The 16,732-nt window shown below is 57.5% G+C and overlaps 1 protein-coding gene across 1 annotated transcript in view; it reads right to left on the bottom strand.

Moving 5' to 3' along the window:
- LOC118627917 (zinc finger and BTB domain-containing protein 16) overlaps positions 1-11,318 on the bottom strand; it is a 91,436-nt gene extending 80,118 nt beyond the window's left edge. The window contains exons 1-2 of the mRNA XM_036258437.1: positions 11,290-11,318; positions 10,201-10,298 (exon numbers count right to left, since the gene is read on the bottom strand). Of these exons, the coding sequence (XP_036114330.1) occupies positions 10,201-10,298; positions 11,290-11,318 (127 nt within the window). The remainder of the gene's footprint in view (positions 1-10,200; positions 10,299-11,289) is intronic.
- Positions 11,319-16,732: the final 5,414 nt, after the last annotated feature.

Raw genomic sequence — 16,732 nt, 5'->3', positions numbered from 1 at the left:
CACACACCACACACACGCCACACACACGCCACACACACGCCACACACACACACACCACACACACACCACACACGCCACACACACGCCACACACACCACACGCCACACACACGCCACACACACACACACCACACACACACGCCACACACTACACACATCACACACACACACGCCACACACATGCCACACACACCACACGCCACACACATGCCACACCCACCACACCCACCCACCACACACTACACACATCACACACACACACGCCACACACACGCCACACACACACACACCACATACACACCACACACACACACCACACACCACACACACCACACACCACACACACACCACACACACCAGACACACTACACACACCACACACACCCACCACACACTGCACACACCACACACACACCACATACACACCACACACACACCACACACACTACACATACACACCACACAGATACACATACACACACACCACACACACACCACACACACCACACACTACACACACACACACCACACACACCACACACCACACACCACACACACCACACACACACCACACACACACACACACACCACACACACACACCACACACTACACACCACACACCCACCACACACACACCACACACACACACACACACACACCACACACCACACACACACACACCACACACCACCACACACACCACACACACACCACACACACCCACCACACACCACACACACACACACCACACACACACCACACACACACACACACACACCACACACACACACCACACACACACACACACCACACACTACACACACACACACCACACACACACACCACACACACCACACACACACCACACACACACCACACACTACACACACACACACCACACACACATCAGACACACACACACACTACACACACTACACACCACACACACATCACACACACATCACACACTACACACACACACCACACACACACACCACACACTGCACACACCACACACACACCACACACACACCCAGGAGGAGCCCAGTGCTCCGCCCCCTCAGACACGAGCCTACTGCCCAGGGAAGCTGCAGAACCAAAGCCACAGGGGTCTGCAGACCAGCACGGAGGGCAGGGCGGACGGAGGGCAGGGCGGACGGAGGGCAGGGCGGATGGTGAGTCGTCCGCAGAGAGCCCCGAGGGTGGGTGGGGAGGCCCGGATGCTACCAGTTTCTATCCCCCTGGTGGCTCTGGGTGAGATGGGACTTCGGGTCTGTCTGTACAACTGGCTTTGTTGAGACAAGCACGTGTGATGCAAAGAGGCCTCCAGCCCTGGCCAGTTTGGCTCAGCGGTTAGAGCGTCAGCCCTCATACCAATGAGCCATGGGTTCGATTCTGGTCAAGGGCATGTACCTCGGTTGTGGTATGTCCCCAGCCCTGGTCGGGTCATGAGAGGCAACCAGTCAATGTGTCACTCTCACATCAATGTTTCTCTCCCCCTCTCTCCCTCCCTCCCACTCCATCTGGTGATAAATAGAAAAAATCCTCAGGTGAGGATTAAAAAAAACAAAGAGGCGTCCAGGTCCACTGTGACCAGGGCAGTGTACCCCGGGTTCAATGGCTTGTCTTGACCTTGCAGAATGCAAACCGGGGGCCTGTGAACATGGCTGCCCCAAATCTGCGGGCCCCTGGAGCTGAACAAGGGTCCCCCTTTATCCTTACCCTTGACTCTCCCCACTCAGCTGCCCCAGCTGTGGGCCCTCCCCAGGCAGCTCCTGGCGGCTCACAAAGGCCTGTTCTCCCTGCAGCAACAAAGCCGAGGGTCCAGGCCCCTCCCTTACACCGGCCCATTCCTCGGAGGGGGCTTTATCACTTGATGGTCGTAATCTTTTTCTGAGAGAGGGCACCCCAAACTGTGTGAGTCTCAGAGCCTACCACACCCTCATGTGCCCAGAGCACAAACACTTGTTCAACAGAAACTTACTGAAGAGCCTCCGTGTGCCAGGCCAGGGGTGTGAGGTGAGAACCGGGGTGCCCCGCAGGCTTAGCGCCCGGTGCTCGGCACCGACGCCTGCAGCAGCACCAGCAAGACCACCGACTCGCAGCGGGGGCCGCCGAGGACCTTGCAGACCCGAGCCCTGCCCGTCTGCCGGCCACACTCAGCTCGGCCTAAGGAAACTAGAAACCCAGGAGGAACAGGAGCCAAGCCCAGGAGCCCCACCCTGGTCCCCGAGAGGAAGGGGCGGGAGCACACAGGCTGCAGGTGCTCGGAGCTCTCGGGGCTTTCGCTCAAGAGTCCTCCCGGGGCCTTCTGGGCCACGGTGACATCTTGTTCCCCACCCCAACCCCGCCCAACTGCCAAGCTAAGAGACTTGTGAGGGGTGAGGAGGGCGAGGACAGAAACAAAGATGGATGAGGACCTGAGAAGGAGGACGGAGGACGCACAGGGACACAAGAGCAGGCCGAGGCCGACACGGACGCGAGGACAGGGATGAGGAGCTGGGGTGACGGCAGGCGTGAAGCTGAGCAGCAAGCCCCTTGCCGCAGAGCCAGAGCCCCGAGGACAGCCGACGGCGGCTCGGGCGTGCTGGGTCTGGTCTCTGGGCACAGCCTGGCAGACGGCAGGGCACCGGAGGACCAGCGAGGACTCCTGGCCGGGGGCCCATCTGGGAAGCAAAAGGAAGGCGAAAAGGCCCTGGAAATGAGCAAATGGCGTGCTCCTGGGTGGGTCCCACACAAACATTGCTACCTACAGTCTCAGAGAAAAACAAGAGCCGACAAAGCAGCACAGAACTTAGGAAGGAGGGTGAGGGCGATGGAGAGGAGCACGGCGAGAGGAGGCCGAGCCGCAGACACGCGGGGTGCCCTGGCCCCCAGTTCTCTAGAGCCGATCATTTCCTGACGAGATGTCATCGTCTAGCTCCACAAAATCATGGGGGGGGGGGCAAACCACCCTATTTGGGGATAGAAAAATCAGAGTGGGAGACACACACACACACACACACACACACACACACAGAGGGAGACACACAGAGAAACAGAGAAAGACAGAGAGAGGGAAGGGAAGGTTATTACATAATGTCCACTTTCTTCCCTCCACCCTTAAAGTAATGTTCTATCTGACAGGCTCCTCGCTGAGGGGGGAAAATGACAAATCCAATCCAGAATTCAACAGCCTGTGTTCTGTTCAGAGAGCACACAGTGTACTGTACAGCCCATAAAACTCCAAACAGCCTCCAGACACTGCCGCAATCGTCCTCCATCAAAACACTTTGTCTTGCATACAAAAATAAGATACAGCGCTGAACGGAATACAAAATCAGCCCATTACAGTACAGGGAGGCTGCTACTTAGCAACGAGGGGCTCTGAAGCCGCGGTGCGCGACAGGAAGCGAAATCTGTCGAGCCTGTTGGGCAAATGATAAACATTAGCAGTATTAAAAAACACAAGAGCCACGTAAACGGATAGACATAATGTGGCAACGAATTTATACAATACATGGGGATGGGGGCTTGAGGGCAGGGGGAAGGCTGGATCCAGAGGGGGCGACGCAGCGAGCTTCCCAAACCCCTGCTAAGGCGCCATATGGAGGCAGAGACAGATTTGAGGGGCGCTCTGTGAACCCCCTCTTCGCACGGGGGCTGTAGGTGAAGGGGCAGGAGGGAAGTGGGGAAAACACTGTTTAATGCAATGACCTGTGATGAACTTTCCAAACTTTCTCTGTTGGGCGGGCCTGACGTGAGTGGAACCTTCGGGCGGGGCCGGTGGGCATACCCAGACGGCGGTGGGCATCGCACCCGCACCGCACACCGCCTGTCACTCGCTGTAAACAAAATCCCTGGCCAGAAAAGAAAAGTTAAAAAAATAAAAACCCAGACAACAAAAACCCAAAACACCCCATCTGGGCTGGAAAAACCAGTGCATTTCATCAGGTAAAGGGAAAACTACTCGGGCTGCGGCTCAGCAGCAGGGGTTCGGATCCCAGCCAAAACGGGAGCTGCAGAGCAGAGCCATGGTCCTCTGGTCTCCGCTTGGGTTCTGGAGGCAGAGAGCACGCGATGGGGGGGGGGGGGGGGCGGAGAGAACGCGGGCGACGGGGAAGAAATGTATTTTTCATCAGCCAGTGTATAATTTATAGACAGCATTAAACAGTTTTTGTTTTCCTTCTCTCCCGCGCATGGGCTTGGCCAGCAGTCCGGCCTGCATTAATTTCTGCTCTGGGTACAGTGTGTTCTTGGAGCACATCTGCAAGCGATCATAAACTCTCTGGAATGCTGGCAGAACATCCAGACCTGCCGGCAGGCCAGTGACGACACCGCTCTGGGAAAAAGTTCGGGACGCAGGCCAAGCTCAGGGCAGGGAGGGGGAGAGAAAGGAGCGTGTTCGGGAGAGAGCCCGGGAGGGTGGCTGCTCTCCACTCTGCATCCGCTTTGCACGCCTGGCACCCACACAGACCAAAGGGAAGCAGGGGCCCCTGGCACCCACACCTGCTCGCGCCACCACGCCCACCCTGGAGGCCCGTGGGGCAGGTAAAGGAGCTGAGGCAGCTTCCTCCTGTCGGTCTCCCTGTTGCCCTGGGCTGAGAGCTACCCAGAAGGGAGCAGGGAAGGTCACTGGAGAGATGGGAGTGAATGGCCGGGTTCGGACCTGCCGGGATAGAGATGCCCAGTCTGGGGAGAGAGGTGAGCGAGAGAAGGAAGGCAGCTGCAGGTGCTGAGAGCCATCCATCAACGCCGAATGCTTCTCCCAGCACTGGTATGGGGACAGGCTCACTTCCTCGCCTCGAAGTCACAGGGAATTTTCCAGCTGTTCTGCTCCCCCCACCTTCTTTGGCTTCGGGAAGAAGAACCTTGAACCCCAAAGCTAAGTGCTCCAAAAACAAGGGGGAAAAAGGGAACAAGTACGACACACTGATCTTTAGTCTCTTGAAATTTTCTTTCCTTCCATCCAACCAGGACAGGGGATAGCGATCTGGTGTTTGGCCCCAATCCCTCCAGCCCCTTCCTGCCAGATGGATGACCCAGGCCCTGGATGATATGCCCTGGCCACCCCATACTGCTACCGGAGTCAGAAAACCACCAGCCAAACACCACATTCCTTCCCAGTGGCTCTGACTTCGGGAAGAGGGGACAGTGGGAGATTTCTCAACAGCCAAGGGTCCTCACAGCGCGCAGAGCAGAGCGAGGTGGAGTGTGTGCGGGGACAGGCCCGGCACAGGACTGGGCTCTCAAAGAGGCTGAGTGACCAACCGGTGCCGGAGGCAGCAGCCTCTCTGCACTCAGCCATGCCCCAGAACCGACTGCCAGGCCTGCCATTTCTCCAAGGAGTCTCCAAGTCCTAAACTCCTGCCCGTCGACAGCCATAAGCCCGCCGTCCTTCCTATGCCAGGGGTGCGGAGCGTCGATCCCTTGCTCAGTCGTGCAGTGGCTCTCCAGCGTGCAGGTGAACGCAGATCACTTGCTGTCCAAGGCCCTCCACAATCTTGCCCTGCGTCTCCCTTCTCCCCTCCCCCAACTCACAGTCTACACGCCCCAGCGACATGCATATCACTGGCGGTGACCTGGGCTTCCCCGACCAGTTCCTTTCAGAACCCGCTTCTCAACAGCCATGGGGTGTCTACCACCCTCTAGAATACTCTCCGCCTCTGAGTGCCTCCCGGGACCCTTTCGCAGGGCTCTGCACACTCTACCTTTCCCCCAACTACTTTGTAGGCAAGCACCTCTCCGGCGGGACGTGAGCTCCTGGAGGGCAGGGACACGTGGCAGTCTCCAGCGGGCAGCACACGGAGCTGGAGTGCACTCAGTGCTCAGACACTGTCTGCCTGCTCCCGAAAGGCATGGCACTCCCAGAATACGAGCAGGCCACAGAAATATGCAGACCTCTCAGTAGCACACAGCCAAGTCAAAAACAGGGGCAAGCAGTTCTGGGTGTGCAGATTTATAATCGCCCAGTATGTGAAGCCAAGCTGTGGGGAACACTGCCTAATAGGAAACCATACACCAGCGATCGCAGAACCAACTTGAGTCACCGCCTGGGGCTGTGTTTCTGCATGGACACCCCCAGAGCTAGGAATCATCTCTTAAGTGAGAATAAGGAGCGCCAAGGAGACAGGGTCCATCCTGATGCTTCCTCCAGGGACAGAGCAGCAGAGGGAGGAGACTTCAGGGTGATCCCAGGACCCCACGGGCTGGTACTCCTGTCCCCTGCTCACTGCTACAGTCCTTCACCCAAGGTTCATGCTCCAGAAGGAGCAACCCTGCGAAGCATTGGAGGGTCCCTCTTCTGGGGGACCCAGACCCTAAACCCTCCTGGGCCCCCAAACTGCCTCTGAGAACGCAGGGCCGTCATCAGTTAGGCTAATGCTGGTCAATTCCAACTTACCGTTATCATCACGTACATCTCATAAACACTTGATTAGTTAACACAAATAGAAACCAAAACTTCAATTCAACTGAACGTTCACTACCACCATTTAGGGTCTCGAAAAGAAACAGAGAAAGAGAAAGCGAAAGAGAAAGAAAGAACCGTGTCTGGGAAGGGCCTCCTACAGGGCAAACTTCTAACTGAACAAACTGTCCGTTTCAACACAATGAAAAGTGATTTAGGAATGCAGATTTAGTCGTCCAGTCTGACAGGCTCGCTCAGGTTGATTTCCGTGGACAAGGAAACGGGGAGCAGAGGACAGACGGGGGAAACGCTGAGGGGGATCAACCAGCCAGAGTGGTTTCTCCTTCATGAATATCAGCCCCGCAGGATTCGGTGTGGGCTGTTCTCGAGCACGGGAGAAACTCTTCCCTGGCCTCCTCCTTCACCCCACCCCGGCCAGATTAGAAAAAAAATTAATCGCATATGATGACAAAGTTGGCTCAGCACTCACTGTACACACTGTACCCACAAGGCTGGCTCCCAGCCAGGCCTGGCCTTGTGCCAGGGCTACAATAACAAACACAGGCCATGCTCGCCAGGAGGGGTGGGGGCAGCAAGCACGCAGAGCGAGGGAGGGAGCGAGGAAGTGAGCCCTGTTCGGCTCCGCTGAGCAGGAGACAACAGGAATGTGCCCAGGAGAGGGGCAGCGATAACACTGAGAGGGAGCCAGGGGCGCCGACCCCACCGAGTCCCAGACCCACTCCTCCGTGGTCTGCTCCCTACTCAAAACCAGGCCCCGGGCTTCTGGGGCAGCTACCGTCCTTCCAGGCTCTGCGCTGCTGCCCCAAACCTTGGGGACCTTCTGCAACACCGGTCTGCACCAGAAACCCTTAGGGGACGTTCTTGCTGTCAGCTTCCTGCAAGGAATCTTCAAACAGAGTAGCGAGAAGATGCGATGCATCTCCTCCAAAACAGCACACGGAGCTGTTATCCAGCAACTGGAGGAGGAGTCGGGAGATGTAAAACCAGCTCGTGCCACGAGGATCTGAGCGTAGACCTGGCACCACCAGCCCAGCTTCCAAACCCACTCCCCCGAGCGCCAGGTCTCTCCGGGGGCCTTCTGTGTTTAATGGGGGCAAGGAGTTTAGGGAGTGATCTGGCCTCACGAAGCCCTTGTTGCTATTTTATTTTCAAGACATCCCAGTCCAGGGTTGATAGGTCTGCAGGGCAACAGAAAGCAGCAGCAGAGAGTAGAAATAGCAGCCTCAGCAGGCAAGCACTCTCATGACCCATCGCATGGTCCCCTCACCAAGCCCTCCTTCAGAAGGGCACTGGCCAGTGTATTTCAGAGGCACAGGTCATTTGCACAGTCAGACTTCAGGCAAGCTCGGAACGAGAGCCTAGGAGACAGGGCCTGGCTCCCAGAGCTGCCAGGGCATTACCATGAGACCAAGAGACCTTGAAGTAGTCTCCGTCAGGGGGTGTTGCAGCGTCAGTCATCTTGTCTGCAGTGGGGGTCTGGCCCACCCGCAAGTGTGTAAGAAGCTCCCCCCCTCTCTGCCACTCCCACAGGCCACACCAACACTGCTGAGGCGTGCTTCTCAGTGGAGACAGTGGCTAACTCACACTCAGCCAATAAGAGCCAGTGGGCTCCTGGCTGCCCCCAGTGAACCCTGGGGGGGAGCCTGGAGTTTCCCTGAGTTTGCCCATAGGTTGCACGTCTTCATTCAATGGGCATCTACAGGCTCCACTAACGTGCCAGGACATGGGCTGCACGTGCTGGGGACAGACCTGTCTCCAAGTAGCTCACAGCCTGTTAGAGGGGCAGGTAAGCTGGGCACCTGTCGTGCGTCAGGCACAGCGCTGTGCGTCTGACGGGAGCCACAGCTTCTCCGGGGTGGGGTGACCGCTCACCTTACAGATGGAGACACACAGGTTCGTGTAGCTCACATTTCTTACCCAAGGCCACACAGTCAGGAGGTAGGTGCCCAAGTCCCTAACCCTGGCTCCCAAGTAGAAGAGATAAGGCAAGTCCACAAACAACCACGATATAAGGAAGAGAGACTGTGCCCACGGATGCTTCAGAGAAAGCCCTACGGACAGACGGCGGCTGCTTCCTGCAGGAGGGGCAGGGACTGAGGGTGGCACTGCAGAAGGGACCTGACGGCCTGGGAAGACGGGGGAAAGATCACTCACACGGAGAAAACCCAGAAGGACCAGAGCCGGCTGGAGCTCTGGACTCGGGAGGAGCAAGGAGAAAGGATCTTACTGAGCCGGGGAGAGCGCGGTGAGGATGCTGTGACCTCAGGCTTCAAGCGTATTGCCTGCACACAAGGGTCCGACTCCGGGCCGTCAGAGACCACGCAGGGGCCTGGAGCAGGGAGCAAGTGAGCAGAAGACCCCTCCCCTGCACTCAGTTGGGGGCTGGCCAGCCTGGTTGGCAGACAGCTCACAAAACCCCACCCAGAACCCTCCGCAGCGTGAAAAGCCAAAGGGAAGAGAGAAGATGGCCGGTGCAGGTGATGAAACAGGACCAGAGGAGCACACGATGCCAAGCCGATGCTGACCACAGGCACGCCTGGATGCAGGGGCTCCGGCCAACGGGCCAAGGACGCTCAGTGGAGCCAGGCGTGGCGTGGGAAGGCCTGATGGAAGGAGGATGGAACACAAAGACAGGCAGGGGAGCAGACATGCCAAGAGGGACAGCCGCCCGAGTTGACAGCCACCTGGGAGTGGCCCAGTCCCTGCACGGGGACGAGGGAGGCCTGGGGAGAGAGGAGGGTTAGGGCACTTGAGACAGGGCCTTAGCCCGGGAGAGAGCCAGCGCTCAGGGCGGCGCAGGGCCAGGGCGCTGGAGCTCGGGACAGCACCGGAGCATCTGCAGGACTGCACGGCGGTGGACGGAGTGAGGACAGACTGCAGGCGGCCAGGCCAGAAGCTCTGCAGCCCGCGAAAGGAACACGCCCCAGGGTGACAACATCCCAACGGGGAAAGAGGAAGGTGGAAGCGGAAGTGAGTGACATTCGCTCAGCATGGGCCGTGTGCAGGGAGGGAGCTGCTCCTCGTGCTGTCTGCCGCCTCTCCCTGGGAACACCAGAGCTAGCAAGGCCTGCACTTGGCCGATGCGGAAACTGAGGTCGCAAAGGCAGACCTGCCCAAGGTCGCACGCTAGCGCCTATCACAGACGCGATCCACGCGTCACCTGCCCAGCCCCAGAGCTCGGCTCATTTCAAAGCCGAGCTGCCTGGGGGCCTGAGGCTGGAAGCAATCTGGGGCAAGGACCAGCAGACGTGGACAGCTGATATGTGGGGAGAGCAAGACCGAATAAGAAAACAGCCCCACCTCTCCCCAAGCACGGCACCCAAGCTGAAAGGCGAAGGAACACGGCCCGGCAGGGAAGGGTGGGGCCGCAGCACCACAGACCTGCCCTGTCCTTCCTGCCGGGAGAGCACCCAGAAGCTGCCGTCGGGGCTCCCCACTCTGTCCCAATGTGCGCAAAAATACCCACGGCCACCTAGTCAACCCCACTAAAACCGGGTAAAATTAACTTGCGAAACACGGCACGGTGTAACTAGCTTTGTGTTCCAACCTTTCTATATCTATTTAATTAAAGGCTCCTGTATAATGTGAACCCAATAGTCAGATTCATTAGAGTGAGAACCTAATTCCACAACTGTTTTGCTAATGACACCGCAGTGGCTTTGGGAGGCAGAGCGCGCCGTGGATGGACTTTCCGCTCCGTGAACGGGGGCCAGGCCCCAGCGGCAGCAGCGGCCTGCTGAGTGGAGGCGGCGGGGAGGGCGCGTGCTCAGAGGGGCGGCGGCCTTGCCTACCTGAGTGAGCCAGTAAGTGCATTCGCAGTCGCAAACTATCCAGGAACCGCTTTCCGCAGAGCTCACACCCGTACGTCTTCATTCCACTGTGCAGCTTCCTGTGGGGAGAGGAAAAGACAGGTTGCTGCTGCTCTGCCAACAGAAGGCGGCCCACTGCTACCTGGGCTCCGCAGCGCCCCCCCGGCAGGTGCACAGGAGGAAGGGAGCGGGAGATGGGCACCGATGGCGGCATGCGCTGGGACCCTCTGACTGCCCTGAGTGCCCCTTTTTCCTATGGACCTGCCAAGGAAGCATCTATTCCTGGTCTTGTCCAGGGCCGAGGAGAACAGGGCACCTCTTACTGCCTCACTCACTGGCACATACACCGAGAAATCAGCTCCAATGGCAGAGAGCGGAAGGAAGAAGCCCCAGGAGAGCCAGGCAGACACGATGCTCGTGGTCACACAGCACGCCCTCCAGGGACCGTGACTGCGTGCATGCCTGGACCCGGGCTGCTCCTGCGCCTCTGCCCTCGGGTCCCCAGCTCCCGCAGCAGCACAGAGCGGGCACTGGATATGCTGCCTCTTTTTCATCCTCACCCGAGGAAATTTTTCCATTTTTTGTTCAGATAGAGTGGGAGGGAGGGAGAGGAAGAGAGAGAGAGAGAGAGAGAGAGAAACATCGACGTGAAAGGGACATATCAAGTGGTTGCCACCCACACGACCCAACCAGGGCTTGGGACAAACTGCAACCGAGGTACATGCCCTTAGCGAGGTACATGCCCTTAGCGGGAACCGAACCCAGGTCTCTCTGGACTGCAGGCCGACGCTCTAACCGCTGAGCCAAACCGGTCAGGGCCTGAATATGCTTCTTAATGGACTGATGTGTTCATGGACACGCGATGCGTCTCTCCCTCTCCAGGCTTCTGGATGCTCTCAGAACCAGAGACTCCCCAACACGCACCCCCTTCTCCCGAGGCCCAGCTTCGTGTCTCCCCTCCATCTGCTGCTGCAGGGTGAGCCCTAACAGAAAGGCTTCAAGAAACCAGGTAACATTGTATACATGAAAGGTGGTGGCAGTTACTTCTGGTTTCCCAGAGTACTTTCATACCTGTTATCTCGTTTCACAATCACTGCCATTGAGAGATGGGTTTGGCACATATGATCACCCAGGAAGACAAAGGCCCTGTGAACAAGTGAGCACAGGCCCAGCAGACAACTGAGCTCTGACCTCTACTCCCAAACGCAGGGCCTTCCCGCCAGACCCCGCTCTTGGTCAGCAGCCAGCAATGGAGCCAACAGGAGGCAGGGAAGCAGGCGGGCTGGGGAGCTGGGCACTGGGAAGAGGGTCTGTGTGCCCCCGCCGAGGCTCCGAGTCGCTGGCCGCCATGTGGGCCATCTGGCCCGGAGCTGACGTTCCTCCCACGCACACTCCTGTTCTCAGGCCCTTGCATGCTTCTGCTCGATCCAGGATCCACCTCGACCCACCTCTGCACCTCACCACCTCCTCTCCCGGGGCCTGGCCCCGAGGGCAGGAGCCAAGGGTGGTGGGGCAGGCAGGTGGCATACAAGGCCCCTTAGAGACCACTCCCCGTTGCAACCAGAATGTCGATGTGCTGAGACCCCAGGAAAAGGCTGGAGAGCTGCTGGCACGGACGTCAGATAAACACGAGAGGGAGGGGAGGCATTGCACTCTAAGCCAGCAGCACCCAGACCTGGGCCAGACCATGACAGCTAAATCAAGCCACCCACGGCCACCCCTCCAAGTCCCGTGAGGACCCAGCAGTGTGTCAAAGCCACGCAGGCCCCCAGGTGAGCCCCTCGACTCCCATGTCCAAGCCACAGTGGCCTGAAGACAGCGCACGGTGTCCAGCCGCCACACCCAGTCCCCACAGCAGAACTCTTTCTCAATCACAGCCTGTTTGCTAGCTTTCCCTTTGCCTCCTTGCCAAGGACAACAAATGATTTCACACACACACACACACACCCTTGTCCGTGGCACTGGAGTGCACCCCACCCCCATGTTATCTTACTCTTGGCCACGGCTTATCCATCCCAATTGAGAAATAGTAACAGTACAGAACATTTTAACTGAACATTCTTAACTCTAAACACATTTCACAATGCTGGGCACTGGGACATGTCTTAACAGCACTCTGGGCAAAGCGTAGCTCTGAGCACAGGAGCGCCCACCGCCCGCGAGGAGCACGTCCCGGGGGACGCCTGAAACCGAAGATGACACCAAGCCCTACATACACGGCTTTTCTATACACTCCTACCTGTAGTAAAGTTTGATTTATGAATTAAGCAAAGTAAGTGATTAACAACTACTAATGAAATAGAACAATTATAGCAAGAGACTATAATAAAAGCTGTGTAAATGTGGTCTCTCTCTGTCAACATATCTCACTGTATGATAACACCCCTACATGTGGGATGAGATCGACATAGTGTTAGGCTGCGACTGACCTTCGAAGATACGTCAGAAGATACGTCGGGAGACATGTCAGAAGGAGGGGCATGTGCTCCCGGTGGCCCTGGGTCACACAGCAAAGACGATGTCAATAGTTGGATGTCAGGAGCAGACGAAGCCGATGGCCGGGGAAATTTAATATTCTCGGACCATGGCTGACTGCAGGCGCCTGGAACCCTGGACAGTGACGCCGTGAATGAGGGGAAGGCTATGGTGTGGACCCCGGAATGTGAGCGTGAACATGCACACTAGCCTGCACCTGCATCGCAACCGAGTGTCCCTGTCACCTGCCGGGCGTGACAGCTACGTGCTTTCTAACAGATGGTCCAGGGAGTGGCCCAGGCTCCCTTCCTAAGTGGTTCAGCAAGTGAGGCTCTTCCCACATTCGTGGGCAGGGCTGGCGGCTGGCAGTGTATGAATTTCAGTCTTACTTGTTTTCATCACTAGTGATTTCTTTTCTTTTCTTCTTAACCCTCACCCAAGGATATTTTTCCATTTATCTTCAGATAGAGAGGGAGGGGGAGGGAGAGAAACATCGATGTGAGAGAGACGTCGATTGGTTGCCTCCTGCACGACCCCAACCAGGGCCGGAGACTGAACGGAAACTGAGGTACGTCCCCTTGACCGGAATCGAACCCGCAACCCTTCAGTCCTTGGGCGGATGCTCTAACTGCTGAGCCAAACTGGCCATCTGAAGTCGCCAGGGAAGGACAGTGGGGGACAGTTCTGCACAGTTCCGAATGCTGCCTCCAGGGAGAAGCAGCTTCGCGGAACACCGTTTAGAGAGCAACCAGCTCCGCCCGGCCCACGCCCCTCCGCTCCGCGCCTGGAGGGTCCTGCTCCCCCACACGCTTTAGGGCCTCACCATCGCTTTGGGGCGCGAGCTCAAGGTCTCCCCCCAGTTCTGCCCCACCACAGACCACACCTGGCCCACTGGGTAAGCTCACCTTGAATTTAACAGATTTTCACTTCTGTCCAAAAACACAAAGGAAACACGAACCTCTAACAGGTTTCTAGCTCCTTGCTCAAGAGAACTGAATCATAGTGAGAAACCAGGCTAAGCAAGTCTGAGCCTTTCAACCCGGAACCAGAGAGAACCGCCCATTCCGACTCAGTCTCGACCGCACGATTCTCACCGAGGGAGCAAGTGTGCTCACTCAGACCACCGGGTGTACCGTGAGTCTGAAGGTGTACAAAGATGTCATCGCGTCAATGTGCCAATGGCCGCCTGGCAGAATATAACGTTAACATATCCATGGTGTAATGTTTATTTCTCCTTTTCTTCAGAGGCCTAGTTTCGAAGGGATTATCCAATAGTGCTGAAGAAATTCCTGGCTGTGGTGGGCTCTGGGCATCCCTCCCAACAACCATCCTCACAGTGTTCCCAGTACAAGCTCTGGGCATCCCTCCCAACAACCATCCTCACAGTGTTCCCATTACAAGCTCTGGGCATCCCTCCCCACAACCATCCTCACAGTGTTCCCAGTACAAGCTCAGGGCATCCCTCCCAACAACCATCCTCACAGTGTTCCCAGTACAAGCTCAGGGCATCCCTCCCAACAACCATCCTCACAGCGTTCCCAGTACAAGCTCAGGGCATCCCTCCCAACAACCATCCTCACAGTGTTCCCAGTACAAGCTCTGGGCATCCCTCCCCACAACCATCCTCACAGTATTCCCAGTACAAGCTCGGGGCTTCCCTCCCCACAACCATCCTCACAGTGTTCCCATTACAAGCTCTGGGCATCCCTCCCCACAACCATCCTCACAGTGTTCCCAGTACAAGCTCGGGACATCCCTCCCAACAACCATCCTCACAGTGTTCCCAGTACAAGCTCTGGGCATCCCTCCCCACAACCATCCTCACAGTATTCCCAGTACAAGCTCGGGGCTTCCCTCCCCACAACCATCCTCACAGTGTTCCCATTACAAGCTCTGGGCATCCCTCCCCACAACCATCCTCACAGTGTTCCCAGTACAAGCTCGGGGCATCCCTCCCAACAACCATCCTCACAGCGTTCCCAGTACAAGCTCGGGGCATCCCTCCCAACAACCATCCTAACAGGTTCCCAGTACAAGCTCAGGGCATCCCTCCCAACAACCATCCTCACAGTGTTCCCAGTACAAGCTCTGGGCATCCCTCCCAACAACCATCCTCACAGTGTTCCCAGTACAAGCTCGGGGCATCCCTCCCAACAACCATCCTCACAGTGTTCCCAGTACAAGCTCGGGGCATCCCTCCCAACAACCATCCTCACAGTGTTCCCATTACAAGCTCTGGGCATCCCTCACCACAACCATCCTCACAGTGTTCCCAGTACAAACTCAGGGCATCCCTCCCAACAACCATCCTCACAGCGTTCCCAGTACAAGCTCAGGGCATCCCTCCCAACAACCATCCTCACAGTGTTCCCAGTACAAGCTCGGGGCTTCCCTCCCCACAACCATCCTCACAGTGTTCCCATTACAAGCTCTGGGCATCCCTCCCCACAACCATCCTCACAGTGTTCCCAGTACAAGCTCGGGGCATCCCTCCCAACAACCATCCTAACAGGTTCCCAGTACAAGCTCAGGGCATCCCTCCCAACAACCATCCTCACAGTGTTCCCAGTACAAGCTCTGGGCATCCCTCCCAACAACCATCCTCACAGTGTTCCCAGTACAAGCTCGGGGCATCCCTCCCAACAACCATCCTCACAGTGTTCCCAGTACAAGCTCAGGGCATCCCTCCCAACAACCATCCTCACAGTGTTCCCATTACAAGCTCTGGGCATCCCTCACCACAACCATCCTCACAGTGTTCCCAGTACAAGCTCAGGGCATCCCTCCCAACAACCATCCTCACAGCGTTCCCAGTACAAGCTCAGGGCATCCCTCCCAACAACCATCCTCACAGTGTTCCCAGTACAAGCTCTGGGCATCCCTCCCCACAACCATCCTCACAGTATTCCCAGTACAAGCTCGGGGCTTCCCTCCCCACAACCATCCTCACAGTGTTCCCATTACAAGCTCTGGGCATCCCTCCCCACAACCATCCTCACAGTGTTCCCAGTACAAGCTCGGGGCATCCCTCCCAACAACCATCCTCACAGTGTTCCCAGTACAAGCTCGGGACATCCCTCCCAACAACCATCCTCACAGCGTTCCCAGTACAAGCTCGGGGCATCCCTCCCAACAACCATCCTCACAGCGTTCCCAGTACAAGCTCTGGGCATCCCTTCCAACAACCATCCTCACAGCGTTCCCAGTACAGCTGCAGGGGCAGCCTCCACCCCGGGCGGGGCCCTGTCCATGACTCCTGAAGTCCACCCGGGGAAAGTCCATCACTCTCATCCCTGCGTGGGGCCTGAGGACCAGCCCACCTGAACACAGAGCAGAGTGGGTGGCAGCAAGGACACACCCATCTTCCCGCCCTCGGCCCCAGGCACGGCTGACCCTGGCGGCTGCTCCCTAGGGACGCAGAAGCTGGGCACTCCTTTCTCCCCCACAGCCTGGACCAGTCACGCCAGGCGGAGGGGCTAGCACTGTGCGCCCGAGAGAGGCTTCAGGGCCCATGTTCCACTTCCTCCCAAGCTCCTCTGCCCAGAGGCAGACACGGCCGCAGCAGAGCAGTGGGCGGTGACCCCAGGGCTGCGCTCCTCCGTCCTGCTGGGAGCTGGAGCGATCTGACCGTGAGTTCTGCAGGCAGACCGGGGCTGAGACCAGGAGCTGTCCCTGGGGAGAGCGATAGGGGGAACGCCACAGCTGGACCACCCACCTTTAAATGAGGAAAAATAAAAATAAAATTATAAGGGCTTGATAAGGTAGTGTTTTCCTTGGTCTCTTTTAACTGACTCCATCCCCCGAGCCAACATTCCGCTCCAGCCAGCGTGGCCCTGTAGGTCCTTCCTGCTTGCCCCCCCCCGCACCCCCTGGTCTGAGCTTCTCCACATGCAAAAGTCACCCTGATGCCTGAGCCTTGGCTTCCTGATCCCACGATCATCAGCCTGAGCCCGGCAGTGCCCCCAGGGGTCCTGACAAGGACAAGACGGGAGATTCTGTGGACCAGATCCGACCAAGGTCTAGAAGCCCCAGGCCCTCC

Source organism: Molossus molossus, unplaced genomic scaffold (genome assembly GCF_014108415.1).
Source record: "Molossus molossus isolate mMolMol1 unplaced genomic scaffold, mMolMol1.p scaffold_m16_p_13, whole genome shotgun sequence".
Lineage (NCBI taxonomy): Eukaryota > Metazoa > Chordata > Mammalia > Chiroptera > Molossidae > Molossus > Molossus molossus.
The sequence above is the reverse complement of the archived record's forward strand: the minus strand, read 5'-3'. Positions and strand labels throughout refer to the sequence as shown.